Source organism: Pistacia vera, unplaced genomic scaffold (genome assembly GCF_008641045.1).
Source record: "Pistacia vera cultivar Batoury unplaced genomic scaffold, PisVer_v2 Contig233, whole genome shotgun sequence".
Classification (NCBI taxonomy): domain Eukaryota; kingdom Viridiplantae; phylum Streptophyta; class Magnoliopsida; order Sapindales; family Anacardiaceae; genus Pistacia; species Pistacia vera.
Window position 1 is genome coordinate 1,052,708 of NW_022196039.1, and position 20,946 is coordinate 1,073,653.

The window sequence follows — 20,946 nt, forward strand, 5'->3', positions numbered from 1 at the left end:
AACTTTTACAAAAAAATGTTATATTTTTATTAATTTAATATCGGTGTATTTAGAAAGTGTTACGAAGGTTTCCTTTCTTTTATGCAACTGCCCCCACCCATATTTAAATTACATAGAAACAAAAAAAAAAAAAAAAACGAAGGTATTTATACCTTTAAAAGGTGTTTATGACACTCATTTTCTTAAAAAAATTGCTTTGATTATATTCCTATAATTTTACACAAAAAATCAGTCACTAATCCATATCAAATGTAATAGTATACTTAATAAATCATATAAATTGTTAAAATTGATGTGAAATTTTAATTATTAAATATATTAAATATTTTGTTTGTTCTTTATGAATAATATTACAGTCAACAATCCTCTCTTGTAAATTTCTTCATAATCTTAACGTGATAGTTCGTATTTGATCAGTTTATAATAAATTTTATATAAATTTATATAGATCTTACTATTAATTATATGTTTATTTACGAACTATTACGTAAATTGTGAAAAAATATATACGAGAGAATGTTTTCGTATAGATTTACTTTTAAAATGGTTGCTCGTGTCTGAGGACAACCAATTTGGCTATAAAAACACGGCGTACCCATTTACGTTCCGCCCTTTTTCTCAGCTGCATCTACATTCACCTTTTTGTCCAATCATTCCCTCAGCGCTGGTAGTTACACAGAACTACAAAACCCTAAACCCTAACCAGATTTCTGTGTCTTCGCTAACGATGGCTGAGCTGAAGCTCTCAGAATCACGAGACTTAACTCGAATCGAGCGTATAGGCGCACACTCCCACATCCGTGGTCTGGTCTTGACACACCTTAAACCGCGGGATATATCGAGGGCATGGTGGGCCAAGTTGGCCCGCAAAGCTGCTGTTGTTATCCTTCAGATGATTAGAGATGGAAAAATCGCCGGTCGGGCCATCCTCATACGGGCCAACCCGGAACCGGAAAACCGCCATAGCAATGGGCATGGCAAAATCCCTCGACTCGAAACCCCCTTCGCCATGATCACTGGCTCGGAGATTTTCTCCCTCGAAATGTCGAAAACAGAAGCTTTAACGCAATCCTTTCAAAGGCTAGTGAGTCAATTAAAAAGAAACGAGAGTCATTGAAGGGGAAGTTGTTGAGGTCCAAATTGACGCCCTGCCAGCAGGAGTTGCAGCGAGACGGGAAAGTTGACCCTCAAAACGACGGAGATGGAGACCGTTTATGATTTGGGGACGAGATGATGAGGCTTGGGAAGGAGAAGGTACAGAGTGGGGACGTGATTGCGATTGATAAAGTTTCTGGGAAGATTACGAAGCTTGGAGATCGTTTTCGAGGTCCAGAGACTATGATGCTATGGGACCTCAAACTAAGTTTGTTCAGTGTCCTGATGGGGAGCTGCAGAAGAGGAAAGAGGTTGTGCATTGTGTACGCTTCATGAGATTGTGTAATCAACAGCAGTATTTCTATCTTATTTGCTGTTTTATGCTTTGAAGTTAAAATTTTATTTGAATTGATTTGGTTGCTGTAGCTTTAGATAGTTTTAGTTTTTTTTAAGTGTTAGTATCTATAAATTAATCAGAGACCTTGGAAATTGTGGACACTCTAAAAATAAAGTTAGACTATGTTTTTAAGGTCTAATAAACAAAATAAAAGATGAGGAAAGAAAAGCTTTAAGAGATTTTGATGTGGCATCGAAATTGGAGGTAAGAGATTGGTGTTTTTGGGGTTGTTGCAGAGTTGAGCGTAATAAGATGGGTAATGCTGGGTGAGAGCAATAGGGATATCAATTTCTCTTGGTGTGTATTGACTTTAAGATTGGGCCTAGGCTGGAAGAAGATGCGAAGATGATTTAGTGTTTGTCAGTGCAAGAGAGATGGAGAAAGCGAAAAGCAAAGTTGGATAGAGATTTAATTATAATAAGGTAGTGGGGTAAATGTTGAAATATTGGAACACTAGCAGAGGATGTTGAAGAAATATTTTGCAAATGTTGATAAATAGGATAACAAAACCTTGCTAATAATCTAGAATCCCTTTGCAGTGCTTTGAGTTTGAACGAAGACATCACTGTGCCATGCAACTTTTGTAGTTAGGACTTGGTTCAAATTGGTGGACAATTGAAATATTGAAGATACATTATTGTTGAAAGTGAACAGCTTGCTTGAGAATGCACACTAACTTGGGACCATGGATAAAAGTCTAGCTGGTTAAAAATTCATAAGCATATCTTTATATTCAGAGTAATTCTATGTGCATAACAATGTGTACTATCCATACTAACTAAAATTGAAATTTTTATTCTATATTTAAATTGTCATTACTGTAGATATCAGTTTAAAGAAACAGTTAAGAAGTGACCCCCTACCAAATTGAGTCATTAAAACACTGATAGGTCCTGGGATTTTGTACATAACTGTGTGCTCAATAAATATGAAGCTCAAATTGCACAGTGACCTGAAATGAATAACGTTTTGCTGGTAAAGCTTTAACATTCCTTATTGACAGAAAGAATACGTCATAAAGTGGAGGTTAATTAAATAGACAAAATTCTGCTCTATGGATGCCTTGAAAGAACTAATTCAAACATCAAGAAAGAAAACATTGGATACCTGAGATAACAGATTCTTTAGTTTTTCTTTTGCTTACAACCTTTCCAGGTAGCTTTCTTTTACTAATAGAGCATCAGCGCTCAAGGTTCTTAAGTTGTTAGTTGCTAGGGTACTCATCAACTTAATTTCTTAAGGCAACGATGAAAGCACAGATTGACAGTGCTTAATTTATGTGATAGCTGTTTTACAATGGAATGTCAACTTTTAATGGTCACTTTAACTTTTTGTTATTCCTTCTTAACTCTATAAACTAACGATTAACAGTTATATTGTTCAACTCTCTCTGGCATGACTGTTGTAGAGGAGATATTTTGTCTAAAGTTGTTATTGTTTGACATTTGGACATAATTTTTTTGTCAGCCTAGTGTACAAGCTTCTTAATATTTAGATTTCCAGGCAGTATAGATGAGAGTCTTTGAACTGTTGAGGGCTTATTATTTTCCATAATCTTTTCTTTAACTCATTACTCTTTTTTCCAGAACACAGGGATTTTTGGCTCTCTTCCTGGTGACACTGGTGAAATTCGTGCAGAAGTACGAGACCAAATTGACACGAAGGTAGCGGAGTGGAGGAGGAAGGAAGGCAGAAATTGTGCCAGGTGTCCTGTTCATTGATGAGGTGCACATGCTTGACGTTGAGTGCTTTTCCTTCCTGAACGTGCTCTGGAGAATGAGATGGCTCCAATATTTGTTGCTACCAACAAGGGATTACTAGAATCAGGTTACTAACTACAAAGCTGCTCATGGAATTCCAATGGATCTCCTCGATCGCCTACTCTCATCTCAACTAAACCTTATACAAGGGATGAAATGCGCAAAATTCTAGACATCAGGTGCCAGGAGGAAATGTGAAATGACCGAAGATGCAAAGCAATTGCTGACTCGTGTTTGGTGAAGGAACATCCTTGAGATATGCTTCATCTCATCTCCGCTGCTGCTTTAGCATGTCAGAAACGGAAGGGAAAGATGTGGAGATTCAGGACATTGATCGTGTTACGCTTATTTTTGGATGTGCAGAGATCAACACGTATTTGATGGGTACCAGAGTCAGTACATGAATGAAGTGTCCCTCGGAATGGTGATGATGATGATGTGAATGCCATGGTTACAGAATAGTTCCTTTATACTTGGAGATTTTGTGATGATGCTTCTCTCCTGCTTTAATATGGTTAGCACCGACCTTACGAATGGACACCTGTGATAAAAGTGTAATCAGTATTCGTGGACTTTCCATGTCTTGGTATGATTCTGTAATCATTTGCAGATTTTTGCTTCAATATAATTATGTGACAGACTCGAAATTGGTGAAAATTAGGACGGGCTTTGATGTTATTTACTCTTCCTTGTGAACGTAATTGCATAATTGATGATATTAACCTCTTTTCTCTCTTTTTAAATATTTTGCAATGTGTACATCATGCATTTTATTTTGGTCAATGTTTTGAAACCAATCTGGCGCTAAGCCGTCAAAGTAGCTGGGTCTTGAGTTAACAGGTTTGACCGGCAGGTCAAATTGGTGACAACATAAAAAATTAATTTTTATTTCAGCGCATGTTAGCATGTGTGGACGCCGGCCTTTTTGCCCTTTTTCTGGTTGTTTTCTCAACCAAAATCACCCCCTCACCATCATTGGAATCCTCATTCTCTCCTCTCAAAACCTACCCTTTATCCTCTTTCATCACTTGCCGATCGTCGACCACGCAACCATGTCTATCGGCTGTATTTTGCTTAATTTTGACTGTTTTGAGCTATGACAACTCCAACAACCACCACCCTTAGACTCAGTGCCTACTCCCTTACAAACTCCCAAAGTTCACTACCATTCCCCCCACTAATTGCTGGCAATCAAAAGCTAGGGTTTCACCATTTTTTGGCCAAATTCTGGCGACTCTAGGTACTAAAACTTAATTGACAACACCGCCCGACTCACCATAATCCACCCCTCAAAACCCCCTAACCCCGATTCTTGTTTGACAATCGAATTCTGCCAAAGTCGTCGTGATTTGAAATTGGGATTCACCCGTTTCCCCCAAAACTGGTTGGACCGATAAGTTGCTACAGTAAACCTGGTCCAACCGCAGGTCATACGGGTGAATTCACACTCTGTTTTAAGGCTAGTTTCTGATCGAATCAATTCAAACCGCCCACCGGCTGGTTTTAAAACATTGATTTTAATATTACAAATACTAACGCCCAAGTGGAACTTGTGAAAGAGAGATTGTGAGCTCTGTTGAAAGGTAATAATAACTCGCTTATTATATTAAACGATGTGACTTGGATGATGATTGATGAGTACTTTTATACTAGTTAAAATTTCATCAACTGGGATATGAGACTTGAGTTAAACAAATTTAGAAAGGCAAGCACCACTCTTATTCAAAAGATGTTAATGGAGGAATTTGAGTAATATCTTAATTTGAAATCATAGAAGTTATCGTAAATAATTTATAATTAAGATTTCTTTATTTCTAATTATTATTTATAATAACAATTTGAAATGGTGATGGTCCATTTTATGCGCAGCTGAGATGATGTAATTATCATCCCATTCCCTATTCTGCCAACGATTTTTTAAGTATTGGTTAAAAGAAATATTTGTTTCACGATGATGAATCCTTCATTTCAACTAGAGTTATTGCATCTTTTATGTAGGGAGAGCAAGAGAGACTTACTACTTTCATGCAAAAGTTATAGCTGCTTCTAAGGTGAACTTTTATTAATCAGAGTCTGCATCTTCATGTTACACAAGGTGACAATTATTTTAGACGCTGAAATCTTTTATAATCTAACTGGCTACACTTCTATACATCTTTCAGCATTTAAACAACCATGCCCCATAAAGCATTACAATCGAAATAATTAACCAGAAATCCGGAAGTAAAAAGCAACTAAAAGTTGCGGGATAACCTCGTTATGCAGATGTTGATGAAGTGAAACAGGTTTTGGAAATTCTACTGCTTATATGCATCAAATTCCATGATCGTCTAGCTTAGCTCTTCTGTGATTAATCTGTCATGATTTTCAACAAGTTAAAGACCATTAAGGTTTTAAGATTTTAATACCAAAGGCCCCAGCACCTGATCATAAGATAAAAGGTGCTTCACCCAAAAAAAAAAAAAAATTGAAAAAAATGTAGCCATGAAGCGAAATAAACATAATATATTATTCCTATAGTTACAAAAAACAAGTAATACTTCACCTTTTGTATAGTTTAAGTTAAGTTTGCAGGTACTTTAGTGATATTTATAGGCTTCAGGATCAAGGGGAAGGATGATCTTCATTTGGTGATCAATGTATGTTTCTAAAAAGATATCTTGCTTTCAAACCAACAATAAATACATGTTGACAAACGAATCTCACAAATCTGACATGGTAGTTGATAATTGGTAAAATTTATCAGAAACCAATTATCAGTTGTCACGTCGGGTTTGTAGGAGAAAATTTGTGAAATTCGTTTGTCAACGTAGTATTACCCTCAAACCAATTCAAAGCAATATGAGCATGGCAAGAAATGTACATGGAGGAGCATGATCCTATGCCAATTTTGACATGAAGAGAAGAGTTGATATGTCGTTTCATTATATAACTTAATCTCCACTACCAACTTAGGCAATGCTGAATATAAATGATGGTGCGTGCTTAGTCAAGTCAAGTACCAGCAAAAGCCATTAATATGCCATTCTTTATTTACCCACCCAACATCATCATTCTTCCATCATGCAAAAGTGTTAACACATGAAGAATTATCCTTCAATCAAGCACTTTTTTATGCCCCCAAAAGAGAAGATAATAGACTACTTTTATATGTAAAGTGAAAAAAGCTAAAGCTAAAGAAAATCAAACAATTGATAATTAATCCAAGATGCTAATACTCTGTCGACACTCATACTCTTTAACTCCCATAACCTTCAACTAAAATTGAAGAATCTTATCAGTTTTTACCATCATTATTAACTCCCCACATTTTTTTCTTTTTTTCACTTGATTTGTTGTCAAAAGTAATTACCATGTGCATTATGATATATATATATATTTTTTTTTATAATCCGGTGCTCAAATCAGTTTACACACATTTCAACTAATCTTCAAAACCTATTAAACATCTTATAAACTCAATATTTCAGGTAAGCTAGAACATGGTAAGTAGACTAAGGTGGTTTGAACCTAAAGGGAGCCCCTTGGGGTTCATTATGATGCATTCAGCAACTGTAATTTATGAAATGCCACTCCTTGATGGTGTCATAACTATCATTTCTTATGAGATCTTAATAGAGATTAAATTATTAATATAAAATCACTCTCGCCTCTCTTCAGCTCCAATTTTGACAACTTCACCCATCATAACAAAGAAAAGATTAATGATATCTAGGCCCCACTCCCCACTTATAAACCCAATATCACAGTAGTAACTTAATTTAATACAACCTTAACTCTACCCAAGGGACCATAAATATTTTACCTAAACCTATTCAAACATTATATTAAGCTGTTTTTCATGAAATAGGTAAAATAATAAGAAATTCCCATTTGGGTGAAAAAACCTGTTCATAATTTTAAATGTTTTCAATACATCCCTACCTAGAATAAAATAAAACTACAAACATACAAATATTTACCTTATCCCCAGGGACCTTGATCAGGATAATCGAACGGCACAGGAGACACCAAGCTCGAATCACGTAAATTCGGGTGCACGAAACCATATTTTTTAAGCACCTGATTATCCGCAAAATTTAACGCCTTCACCATCCCGCTCCAACACGTCTCTCCAGAATACATCTGATTGTGGTCCCCACTGCACGGTTGGCACCCCGTAAAGTGCGTGATAAACGGCCTCCTCCAGCTCCATCTCCCGCTCCCGGCGTCCTTCAGATACTGTTCCCTCTCCGCACCGTAGAACTCACTCACCTTCTCCGCGTGCCTCCTCCTTAACGTGCGCGACCCTCGCTCTATCTCTATATATTTCTCCGTTATATTATCATACGTCGGCAGTATCTCTACCCAATAACCTTCGAAATAAAATACGCCTTCTAAATAAATATTGTCATAATATTTTTCTTTCTCTTTGTATAGTAAATAAATCAGAGCCGCCTGATCGTCTGATTCCGGGAAGAGTTTGTCCTTGAACGTTGATCGTTGAATATGACCCCATTTCGAGTAATCCGGGCTGATGGGACCCATGTTAGCCCATGTCTCCAAGAAATCCATAGACCATTGACAGTTCCTTATGAGAAAAACGCCGGCGTTTAAGCTGGTCCAACTTTTATCCTCGTATATCATCCGAGGCCACCCGTGAACGACGACGTTGTGGTTCTTGTACCTATGTAAGGGGAGCTTGAACTCCATGTCGGAGAACAACGCATCCGAGTCCACCCACCAGATCCACTCGGCTTCCGGGTGAGCCAGCATCGCCGCTTTGACTATCGGTATCTTGGCCCAGAACGAGTTCATCTTCGGATTCAGTAACACGTTGTTGTAAAAAATATCATATCCGTGGATCCTACAGTAATCAACCTTGTTTTTAAAGAACCTCAAAAGTAAATGATCACCAATGGGATTCGTACACGGCGACGGCTGTGATCCCGTCACCATAACAATCCTCTCAGCCGCTCCGGCGGCGAACGACGGATGATACTTCAGCCACTCTCTTCTTTTCTCGTCCCAGTTTTTAACTTTCTTCCCAATAGTGTAACTCAACTGCGGGTCGTCGTAGAACGTTTCATCCGGAGGGTCGTATCGTAAATTAACACCTCCCATATCGCAGCCTCCTTGTTGTCGATCACTTGCAGCCTTTGATTCGGAGAGAGCATCAAAACGCTGAATAGAGGAAGAAAAAGTGGAGAAAGACCAGACAAGTAGTAGAGCCACAAATGCTCCGGAAAGAAAGAGACAGCCATCTGAAAGTGAGGATTTGTGACGTGTACTTGGTTTCGCCATTGAAGAAGAAGAGTACTCTTGAGAGAACATTCTTCAGTGTAGTAAACTATATAAATCTTTGACTCAGTGAGTGGCTCGCTCAGTTGTAGAGTGACATCTGTGTTCTTTGTCTTTGCTTGACCTAAATTTAGGGGGATTTGCAGACAAGATTGGTGTGGCTAAGTGGCTAAAGTTTGGTTGTGCTATTTAAGTAGGAAGCGTCGGTTTAGTGGCGCCGTGGGTGCTAAAATGCGCGGGATGTGATTAAAAGGTTAAAGTATGGCGTGAACTCCGTTGGACTATAACTTACGTGTGGGTCAGCGGGAATGACACGTTGAAGTGGAGTGCCGACAGTTTGGACTAGGTTTTCTTCATGAACTTTGTGTTTTGCCGTTCTTTACGGTTAATTGTCTGCTTAATTGATGTGTTATTGAAATTAATTAAAACTGTGAAACATATGACTCTCTGATACACAACAAATTAATAAAATATTTATCTAAAGATTTTGTCAGTAAGAGTCGACAAAGATAATGTTTAAAAATAATCAATCAAAATCTCAATCAATGAATTTATTTATTTATTGTTACCCCCGACCCGCAGGGAATTCCAGGATTATATATTACTTTTACTCTACTTATTTTTGGACTCAAATTTTTTAATTTACAAGAATATATATATATATATAAGGTAATTATGGGGGCATAAAAAGGTAATTGAAAATAGGTTATGTAAATGGGTAGGGATATAATTATAAATAATATATAAAGATAATGACTCCATTAAGTGAAAAGTAAAAAACTATAGCTCTTTCAATTAACTGAATTTTAAGAAAAATGACTGAAAATAGAAATTAAGTTGAAAAAACTAATAAGTTGAATAAGTTTTTATCAACTAAATAAATGGAATTACACGGATTTCAAAAAACCAAATAAATTCCAATATTTGCTTCTTTAATGGTAATTTCAACAAGTTAGTCATAAATTTCATACTCCATTGTTGAAATCCAGTTCTTTTATCATCCAAGCGGGAGTCACGGTTTTATTTAATATCAGAATCTCAATCTCTACCAGAATGAGCTCATAAACCTGAGGAAAAGCACTTTGCATTACCAAGTGACCTCTTCTCAAATTGAGTTAGAAACTATTGCTTTGTCAGTTTTTTAACATCTGATAATTGAATATGTTAATAACTCAAATTAAACTATGCTATATTTTTAAAATTTGAACGTCCTGATATTGTTTTGCAGGCGTCACTTTCATTTTCAATATTGAAAACTATCACACTATCTTATTAGAGCTCCTTTAAATCTCTCCACTTATCAAACATAAAAAACGTGACTCATAATATGTCAACCATAACATTCACTCAAAAATGGTTATGTGAAATTTATTTGTATATGACGTGCATGAATCATTTAACTCCATAAAATTCCAATAAAACACAGCGGCCCAGTTTAATTTTCCATATTTCTTGATTGATTTTGCATGCAATAAACAAAACATTTCGATATAAAATGGGTGCGATTTATTTATTTAAAAAAGTCTAATCAGAGGCAGGCATCCATGTTGAGTCAATTTAATTGCAGGAAGGGTCCTTGTAGGCACCCACAGACAAAGCGACGGCTCAGAGCCTCAGACAACATTTGGGCCCCCATCATGTGATCCTCTGACAATTCTGGCTCAACTATGATATACAATTAAATTTACTTGATCAAGTCATCAAGTACTGTAATTACAGTGACAATGGGGATCCATCCACTAACAAGTTATTGCAAGATATATTTTTACTCCCTAGTTCCCAATTCAGCTACTGATCAATTATTCTAACTGCACTTCTTCAACATCCTCCCATGTCCCGCCACTTCAAGTAAACCAGGCCTGCACGATAATGAGTGTATGCCCCGGCCACAACCAATATGTGAAAGAGCTGATGGCTATGCCCAGCAATGTCAAATTTCCCAGGCATCCATCGTTCTGGAATCCTTGTGGCATAAACCAGTGCTCCAATCCCATATAATACCCCCATTAGAATCTCATACCCAGTTGTGTGGAGAGCCTCAGGCTGGTGCCAGAACATGATAACCTTGTGCAGAATTGGTGCCACCCCGGATAAGCCCATGCCGAAGAAGAGTGATGCACGAATGGTACGGAATTCAGGATTCTGAAATACTGGTAGGAGAGAAAACAAGACTGTAGCAATTCCCAGAACTGTTATAAATCCCATGTAGAGGTTGCAAAAGAAGGGATTACACATAAAAGAATAGTAGACAGGAGGGTAGAAGGAGGTAGATATAAGAGCTGCTATTCCTGCATAATCAAGCCTGAGCATAATGTATGATAATCGCTCGGAGTGGCATGAGAGAAGGTGGCACGTGCTGCTTGACAGCAAGCAAAACATGGCCCCACCCATGAAAGCAAAAAATGGCCACCTTGTTATCGGTCTGACCATCAAAGGTGCTATTATGTTCGCTACATCCTCCTTCACGGTGCGCTGCTTTAGTCAAAAGTAAAAGAGTAATTAGCTGCATGAAACTCCCTGGATGAAATAACTGAATCAATAGTAAAAAGTTCGATTTTTAAGACTAAGATCGGTTCAATAAACATGGAACCCAAAAACAATACTAAAACTCTTAACATGTCCTTTTGTATGTAACATGGATCCAAATATAATCAAAAGTACGGATACCAATGCAGACACATTCTATGAGAGCAGATTTGAGCACAAGATTTCTCAGTCAAACTGACTGGAACACCATGTAAGTAACAACTACATCAAAAAACTTAAAAGTTAGTAGATAAGTGCCGACACTAGTATATTTCTACACTAACAAGAACTCCAACTACAGAAGCAAAATTACTAGAAGGCACAAACTGCACGGGCAAGCATATCTTTCAAAGAAATTAGACACTCTTCGCATGATCCTTTAGATACATAAGCAGAAAGGTCAAAGTTGTAGCCTCAAATGACAAAGAGATCTTGCATCCAAACATCACCATTGGTAACACTTGATTAGATCTTCACATAATATCAATTCAGTAAAAGCTTCTACTAATAGTATCCAACTCCGAGCTCATAATGCCCTTACTAGAAATCATAAAGCTTCAAGTATGTGTCAATCAACACAGCCTTAATTTAAAATGCTGAAAGACTTCAATATCAGAATTAAAATGCATCCCCAATATTTCAGGATTGATTAAAAATGCCTTTCAAGCCCTTAATCATGAGAAGTTCCAAAGTCAGAAGGCTCAGACAGATGGAAAGGCACAGTTTTACACACACTTTTAGAACACAACTAATGTAACATCAGCAATACTTCAAGAGAAAAGTTACTGAGACAATGCCTACACTCTCATACAACATCAAGAAGATAAAGAATAAGATTCTTCACAGATTTGCAACTCTGATGTTGTACAATGCATGGACAGCAATCAAAAGAATTTCAACAATAAGTGACACAGCTGTTATATGCACACACCAAAGGAGACTTTAGGTAAACCTCTCAAAAGTATGCATGCACAACTCTGTGAGAAAATACAAGTTGAACTCTACATTTCCTCCAACCAATGTGTAATGCCTTAACACATCAACAAGGGCACAGTAACTCAACCTTTCCAGGCCATTTCTTCAAGTTAAAAGTCATGTTTTCCATTAAAGCATGCAATCCATGACTAATTATACAATATATAAATATTGCAAATATTATGGCACCGAATAAGCAGCAGAATGGATAACCCTGCCTGTGCTGAGTTGAAGAAATTTAGGCATGAAACCTTTTTACTATACAATAATGTTACACTGATAAAGTTGGGATCCTAATTATTCATTCCGGCTTATGTGTGGTCGTTAATATGGGAACAACACAAAGGATGATACCATAAGTGATATAGCTAGCCAAATTAGCTACCACATCATTTGGACAGAAAGTTCGATCCAAATTTTGTAAGTATTAACATTATCTTTTGCTATATTCCGCCACATCGCCAGTTTCTACAACTAAAAAGGATAATACGGAAAGTTAAAACATAAAGAATCGCAATGAATAAAATACCAAAATCATGCAACTGTATAGTAATCTCAAAAATTAGCCATCAGCCTTGAAGCATTACCAGAACACAAACTTCAGTGTTGTTTCCATGGGAGAATCTCTCGGGCAAACAATTATATAAATGTTCCATGACATGCCAACTCAAAAGTGATGGAAGTAAATCCATTGAAGGCAATGTAGTCTTTAACTCTTCCCTAAGTTTATGCAGATTGGGCATATTTGGTAAAGAAGGAAGGCATGTTGAGAGTTCTGTGCGCAATTTGTGCAGATCTGTATTTTTCAACACCTCAGGAAAATGTTGTAGAGAATGAAGATCAACCACCCTTGGAACCTTCATTGCAGTATATATAGTAAGAGCAAGGAAAATGAAGAATCCAATCAAATGCCTGCAACACATAACAAAATTATGCTTCAAAAAAGCTATAGTAGGAAAACTCATTCCCTAAACCAAGTATCAAGTAATGAGTAGTCCAACAACTTGTTTTTTAAAGTTTAAGATTACGTGTCATTGGAAGAGACACATACATCTCAATATCTCATAGCTGTTAATCCTTGGATAGCTTAAAAACTAATCTCATAGCAACATTTTAACAACATTCAACTTATAAACAAGTATATTAAATCACAAGTTTATTAAAAAAAGAAAAAAACTACAGTAGTGTTTTGTTAGAAATAACTGGAATACTTCAACCCAAAATTTTTTAGTAAAATAATTTCCTCCTAACCGTAGTTTCAGTGAGATTTTCTAGTTTCCAAGGAATCACTGAAACAAAGATTGCAAGATAAACATTCTGAACCACAATTTTTTATCTAATTTTTCATTTTAATCAATTTGAAAAATAAACAAAACTTAACATGATATGATATCTACAAATTAAGTTTCCAATTGCAGAGCGAGCAGGGGGTCCAAGTTATCTCTTATAACTTAGCCTTACAGATAAAGGTAACCAAGACCTTTGGATTCTCATAGTAATTACAAATGGTATGATATCTGGAACCAAAGACATATAAATAAAAATAAGTTGGAGCAAATGAGTGATTTGGATACAACAGTTTTCTTTTTCTTTTCTTTATGAATAAATACAAGTCACTCGAAAATTTGTTGCCACACAGAAGTTAGAGTAGGTTTCTTCCAACATTAATAGCGTAGCAGATAATGTTTAAAGATAGTCTCTGTTTCCAGCACTGAATATATCCACATTTATTTAAAGTAATGGAGGGGAAATCAATTTCCTTCACTTCCCTTGTATTATCTTACCCTCCTATGATTATCTTCTAATGTCTGATTCATCTTCCCAAACATATGTTGAAGAAGTATGAAGAAGCATAAGTAAAAGCAAAAGTAGAGTTTTTCTTTTCTTTCGGAAAATTCATTCCTTTTCTCTTGCAAATGGAAACATTCAACACAAAATTAATAAATAAATTCCTGTCCTCGTAAGAAGAGCAGAAATTAAAACTATTTGACAGATCTACCATGCCTCTTAGCTTATTATGAAATATTTTTAACAGAAAAGAATCCAATCAATTCAGATATAACAAGCAAAAAAACTTACAAGATAAATCATCCTCAATTCTGTTATAAACTGAAAATACAGATGAATAGAAGAGAAACTTACGTCCAAACGTTCAATGTCTCATTATGGATGGTGAATATACTAAGCAAAATCTGCTTCAAAGGCCACTCTGATCTATAATGACCCACAATGTACTCATTATCCCTTAAATACCCAGGCAAAGAATGATATTCTACCAGCTGGTACTTCACTTTGTTCCACAATCTTCTCGTTTTCCCTTCCTTTGAAGAAGATTCTCCATTGTGAATTGTTTTACCTGACACTTCCCTGTGCTCACAACTTTGTTGCACACCACTCATTCTCTGTTCACAATTATCAATGAAAGGCATTAGCTAAAACAAAATTACTCTCAGCTTGTAAGCTGAAAAATGTCAAAATCAGAACTAAAAAAGAAAATTAAAAATTTGAACTCCAGATTTTTTATATGTAACAAATTCGTGGCTCCCAAAAGCTTCATTTAACTAATCATCATATGCAACTTCACAGCTAGGTGTAATCAAGTTAGGATTGTCAATAATTTACAAAATCCAACTGTTTTCATCTTCAATGTAACATAAATTTATAATCAATGGAAGAATGAAATATACGAAGTATAAATGTTCTGCTTTCCAATTTACAGTATTTTTTTTTCTAATTTTCCTTGTCTTTTCAAACAACCAAACATATGATCAGCAAATAAAGAAATGGTTGAAAGAAAGTACCTAAATTGAAGAAGAAGAACAAGAACAAGAAGCTGAAACTGAAAACCCAGACGGGGTCTATTCAGAGATCATATAATAACATATATAATAAAGAAAAGAAAAGAACGTTATAGAAAGTAGAAAATATCTTGGGGCTAGATTGCAAACAACGCACGCTATTGGTATCTTAGACTGTAATCAAAGAAAAATCAAAAACAGGAGCACAATATTGAATTGTCGACGTTATGAGAGTGACAGCTTCTTCTGAAGAAAAGAGAGAGGGACAGAAAGATCCGATGACGAGATGCGGAGATGCCAATGATGTTCTTGTTCTTGTTTTAATTCTTTATTAGAGAGAGATTTTTAATTAATCAGCGTGAGATTTGCTGGACCCCTCCAAATTTGGATAATTGCAGTTCATCTCACCAAATTTGGAAGCAATTTATGAGCAGTGGGGTGCATGCATTACAGAAATCAAACATATAAGGATTAAATAAAAATCTTGGGCGTACACAAAATGGAGGTATTTTTTTTTTTCAGTTATCTCCACTGTCTCTTGCGTATGATTTTATTAATTAATACGTGTATGGCTACGAGATGCCCACCAACATCCTTATAATTTCAACCTAAATGATTGGAATGGATTAAGTTTTCCGAATTATAATAAAATATTTATTATTGGGACATTTTGTGCTCACATTGTATGTGTAATGGTGGGCTTTTGACGCATCAAGATTGTTATCATATTATAAAAATTATTTTTAAAAAATATGTTATATATTGCTTGTAAAACATAATCTGCTAGCTGCGTTATAAGAGATTATGAGTTGTAACAAAACTTCTTGGATTAACACGTACACCCTGCCACATACTGCCATCAGTGTCGTGTCGTGTCGTGTTTATAAATTAGTTTGGATGTTCTCAAAAAATAAAAACTTAAGCATATTCTGAATAGGGATGAGCCTTTCCACCAGCCCATGGGGATCTGGCCCAAATGAGGGCCGAGAATCCCCAAAAATGTTAGGGATGGTAATAAAAAAATCTATGCCATTAAGGACGGGGCCGGGAGAGGGGATTATGCAATCCCTGTCTCGTCTTTTTTTATTGAGGATTTTATGTTTTTTTTTTTTATGGGGTTGTATATAAAGTTAAAATTTAAATCATAATTTTAACTTTTAAGTAATGTATTTAAATTTATAATATTTACTTTTATAATACTTTATAATGTTTGTATTAAATTTATAGAAAAAATAATTTAAATGAGGGAGTCTAATAATTAAATATATGTATTATTACTTTGTGAGCTTCACAAAATAATAATACGTGCCTAAAAAATAAATTTGATTAGATTATTATAATTTACTAAACCAGTATAAGAATATACACAATTGCTTAACGACTTACAAATTACACAAATTCAATTATCATTATAATTGATTAATTGAAATGTTTCCCATTCGAGGATAAATCCCTTCGAAGCCTCGGTCATCGGGTTGGGTCGAGATAGAGATGGGAGTGATTTCATCCCCACGGGCTGGGCACAGTCATGAGAATTGTCCTCGCCACGGAGGATGGTCATGGGAGTGGATATCAAGGACGGGGAACAAGGTCCTCGGCGCTGACCTGGCCTGTGCCCATCCCTATTTCTGAATATACTCGGTATTATATTTTAAAAATAATATTATGAAAATGAAAATACTAAATGCATTCAGATGTAGTAGAGTTTTAGTACAATGACTATTATGCCTAAAAATAAGAGTTGACACGTGCTGACTTCATCTCCAAGGGCTGACACGCGTTGATGTCATCTCCACCAATTAGGACTGATCTCTCCACCAACCAGAATTCGACATGCACCCAAAGACAATAAGAATATTAGCTGCACATCTATCCAAGCCCTATTTAATTTAAAGATGTACATGAGAGTTCTCAACGAATGAGAAGGCATGAATAATCTTCACAACATCGGGCCACTTACAAAAACCACTCATTACCTTGAACAAAAGGGGTATAAATAGGCAGCTCTCCCTCATAAAATAGAGGTTAGAAGCAGACGAATTTCACAAAGTGATGAATTATGGAATGTTGAGGATATCTATGCTAGAATCAAGCAGTCATTGATTCTCAAATCATTTGATTGATTATTGTAATATTTTGTAATTAAGAGTTTATTGTATTTCCTTTACAGTATTATTTCCTTTCCTTTATTGTATTCAAAGCCACTGTATAAATTGGCTGATCAAATACAATTCTCTCTCTTGGCTTGATATTCTTTGGTCTTCATTTTTGCCCTTTTATCAAGCTTTCTTGTAGGCATTCTTCGATAGTCCTCTGCCTCTTTTGCCACCTTCAATCTCAAACTCTGACATGGTATCAGAGCAATCCTTTGCTTCCGCTACAAAGCCATTGTTTCTCTAAACCTGCAAAACAAGGCAACAGAATTAGTTCTTCTAAACATCACAAATGGACCCAACCAAAATACCAATTGAACCAGAATCAGCATCCACAGCCACAAGTGAAGGCCCACACAACCAAACTCCACCAGGCCCAAACACCCACATTGGTCAACATTCTCCACCATAGCCCAACCAACAACCCGGATCCAATTTTTAACCCCGTTCATTCTCATTCGGGTTTATGGGTCCAAACTCTAACCCAACAGGTCAAAATCAACCCGGATCCAATTTTCAACCTGGACCATTCCTATTCGGGTTTATGGGTCAAAACCCTAACCCGATGGGTCAAAATCCCTACCCGATTTTCCAAATTCTTCTAACCTCCACCGGTCGATCGAAACCAGGGGATGCCCTTTTCTCGCCGGTTTCCGATGGATCTGAACTCATGCTCGTCAAACAACCGTTGGCCAGATCTCAAAATTACGCCACTTGGGCCAGAGATTTTTGGTGCGCTCTGGTAACCAAAAACAAGGAAGGGTTCATCGATGGAACCCTTCCCCAACCCACTGAATCGCATTTGATCCAACATTGGATTTGATGCAACACCCTCGTTCGCGCCTGGATCAGCAACTCCCTGACCCAGGAGATTACTGTCGGCTTGCCTTAGATAAAAAACTCTCATGAAATGTGGACGAACATCCGAGAGATGTACAGCCAACTCAATCTCGCAAAGATTTTTACTTTGCGTAAAAACCTTCTTGAAATCAAACAAAACAATCAGCCAGTCACAGTTTATTTCAATCGTCTTTCAACGATTTGGAATGAGCTCGATGCCGTTGAGGAACCGATTGAAGGGCCATCCACGATTCTTCACCAGATCAAACACCTGAAAGATCAAAACAGGTTAATACAATTTTAAATTGGTTTAAATGACAATTTTTTGGCTTTTCGAATGCAGATGTTGGCTATGTCCCCTACGCCATCTCTCCGACGCACCTACCAACTGGCCGTACAAGACGAAAGCCAGAGATCGGCTTCGTCAGAACCCAAATCCAGTACTAAAGCAGCTGCCTTCGTTGTCGATTCCCAACGGCGGTAGAGTGGACAATCTGAAATGAAAGCTAGAAATGACAAGGGGAGGCTAGGGCACACTGATGGTGAAAATCATAATTTATATGGAGGATTCAACGGCCCAGATTTGACCTCCTCATCCTACGGCTCACACACAACTGGGCTTAATAACTGTTTGGGCTCAAACTCAATTACTAGCCCAAATTCCAGAAATAGCTAAATATTTGTAGCTGGCCCAAACTCAGGCAATAACCCAGTCCACTCCACAAAGTTTAATTCCTCCCATGGGCCTTTCAAGTCCAACAAAAATCGTTATTGCGATTTTTGCAAAAGGAGAAACCACACAAGAGACACTTGTTGGAAACTCCATGGCCGCACCCAAAATCAACAGTCTGGATCTACCACTGCCAATCAAGTAAGTCACCCTGTTAATTCTAAGAGTACCGCTATGGTCCCTATGTTTAGCCAAGAACAATATTGTCAGATCCTGCAACTGCCCAATCAAAGTCCGCAGCCCAATACCACATCCTATGCAGGTACATCTTTTTGTTCCAATATTACAAAAGAAAATTTTTGGATAATTGATTCAGGGGCCGATGACCACATTGGTTGCGATCCCAAACATTTTTCCAACACATTTGCCATACCCTACACATCAGTTCGCATGCCAAATGGTACACATGCACCAGCCATCAAATTAGGAACTATTCATCTAAATAAACATTTAATTCTTCATAACGTCTTGTTTGTTCCTGCTTTCCATTTCAATCTCATCTCTGTTTCAAACTTTGTCAAGATAATGTCTGTATCTTAAAATTTTTTCCTAACAGATGTGAATTTCAGGACCGTTTAACTGGGAAACTGATGGGCTCGAGTAAAGTTCATCAAGGCCTTTATTACTGGATAGGTGCTTCTGATGCTAAAAATTCAATGTCTTGTATTTCTGAAAATAAAAGTTCTTTTAATACAAACAGTAATAAAACTTATTTTATTTTGCATCAAAGTCTAGGTCATAGTGCATCTATTCCACAACCCCATTGTCCTATTTGTCCCCTTGCAAAACAGTCCCGCACAAAATTTCCCAAACACACGCCTTTCACAAACCGTAAATTTTCCTTAGTTCATATGGACATTTAGGTTCCATATCACACAGCCAATCACGATGGCTCTAGATATTTTCTTACAATCATAGATGATTACTCTCGGGGAACCTGGGTCTATCTCATGCACTCTAAAACCCAGACACTCACTCATATTAGACATTTTTTGTCCATGGTCAAAACCCAATTTGATGTTTTGGTTCAACGAATCCGGACAGATAATGCTAGGGATTTTTTCAACACCCAATGTTCGGAAATTTTTTCCTCTCTTAGTATTATCCATGAAAGCTCTTGTGTCTATACCCCTCAACAGAAGGCTAGTTGAACGGAAACATTGACATCTTTTAGAGGTCGTCTGTGCCCTTAAACACCAAGCCAACATCCCTACTACCCTCTAGGGCGAATGTGGTCACGGCCACCTACCTGATCAATAGGATGCCGAGTCGGACTCTAGATGGCAAGACATCTTATGAAGTTCTTTTTGGTAAACCACCTATAGTTATTCATCTCCTCGGGCTATTCCATGTGTTTTTATGGGTTACCCAATGTATCAGAAAGGTTATCGACTGTATGATATCACTACAGAGAAATTCCTGGTTTCTAGGAATGTGGTTTTTCCTGAAGATTCTTTTCCTTTTTTAGACAGGTCCCCCTCTAATGACTCCCTGCAGTCTCCCAATTTTTTAGAAGATCCTTCAGCAGCGGACTTATCCAGCTCCTATTACACCATGCATCTCATTCAAGACATGGGACCCTCCAAGTCATCCTTTGAACCAGTTTCTACAGAGACGCAGCTTCCTAGTCCTATCCGTAATTGGTCCCTTCATTAAATAGATGTCCATAATGCCTTTCTTCATGTAGATCTTCATGAAAAAATTTATATAGACCTTCCTCCCGGACTTAGTAGACTGGGGGAGAATATGGTATGTCGTCTATGCAAGTTCTTATATGGTTTGAAACAAGCATCACGTCAAGGGAATGAAATTCACAGAGGCTCTGACTAACATGGGAGTCACTCAATCCAAGCATGACTACTCTTTCTTTACATGGCACAAAGGTAGCACTGTCATTGCTCTTATTATTTATGTTGATGATATTTTAATCACTGGGAACAATGAGAGTGGCATTCGCACCCTAAAAGAGCATCTCAACAAACATTTCCGTATAAAAGATCTAGAGGAACCAAAATATTTCTTGGGCATTGAGATTGCACGATCCCAAGCAGGTGTTTCTCTAAGTCAACGGAAATATGTTTTAGAACTTGCATCAGATTCTGGTCTATCAGCATGCAAACCTAGCATCATTCCTGTGGATCAAAACATCAAACTCACATCACAACACTATGACCATGAGACAACCTCTTCAGAAAATGATCCTCTGTTACAAGACCCATCTCCTTACCAGAGACTCGTAGGAAGACTTATCTATCTCACTATGACAAGGCCTGACATAAGTTATGCGGTCCATATACTAAGTTAGTTCATGCATCAACCCAAACAATCCCATATGGACGTAGTAGTCAAGGTGCTTAAATATTTAAAAGGTTGTCCTGGATTAGGACTTCTC

The 20,946-nt window shown here is 37.0% G+C and overlaps 2 protein-coding genes and 1 pseudogene across 4 annotated transcripts; 1 reads left to right on the top strand and 2 right to left on the bottom strand.

Annotated features, from left to right (window-relative positions):
• Window positions 1-727: 727 nt before the first annotated feature.
• Window positions 728-3,633, top strand: LOC116131394 (annotated as a pseudogene).
• A 1,652-nt stretch (window positions 3,634-5,285) lies between these two features.
• On the bottom strand, window positions 5,286-8,719 carry LOC116131352 (putative glycosyltransferase 7). The gene is made up of 2 exons (XM_031417012.1): window positions 7,215-8,719; window positions 5,286-5,607 (listed from the first exon to the last, which is right to left on the bottom strand). The coding sequence occupies exon 1, from the start codon at window positions 8,563-8,565 to the stop codon at window positions 7,216-7,218; it is 1,350 nt and encodes a 449-aa protein (XP_031272872.1). The 5' UTR covers window positions 8,566-8,719; the 3' UTR covers window positions 5,286-5,607; window position 7,215.
• Window positions 8,720-10,015: 1,296 nt separating this feature from the next.
• LOC116131422 (heptahelical transmembrane protein 4-like) lies at window positions 10,016-15,262 on the bottom strand. 3 transcript variants are annotated; one of them, XM_031417069.1, is made up of 5 exons: window positions 14,989-15,262; window positions 14,835-14,872; window positions 14,176-14,435; window positions 12,621-12,945; window positions 10,016-11,007 (listed from the first exon to the last, which is right to left on the bottom strand). In XM_031417069.1, exons 3-5 carry the CDS (start codon window positions 14,430-14,432, stop codon window positions 10,351-10,353), a joined length of 1,239 nt encoding a protein of 412 aa, XP_031272929.1. In that variant the 5' UTR covers window positions 14,433-14,435; window positions 14,835-14,872; window positions 14,989-15,262; the 3' UTR covers window positions 10,016-10,350. The 3 variants fall into 3 exon arrangements, with proteins under 3 accessions (XP_031272929.1, XP_031272928.1, XP_031272930.1); XM_031417068.1 differs by having other exon boundaries at window positions 14,835-15,262; XM_031417070.1 differs by having other exon boundaries at window positions 10,016-11,004; window positions 14,835-15,258.
• Between the last annotated feature and the right edge of the window lie 5,684 nt (window positions 15,263-20,946).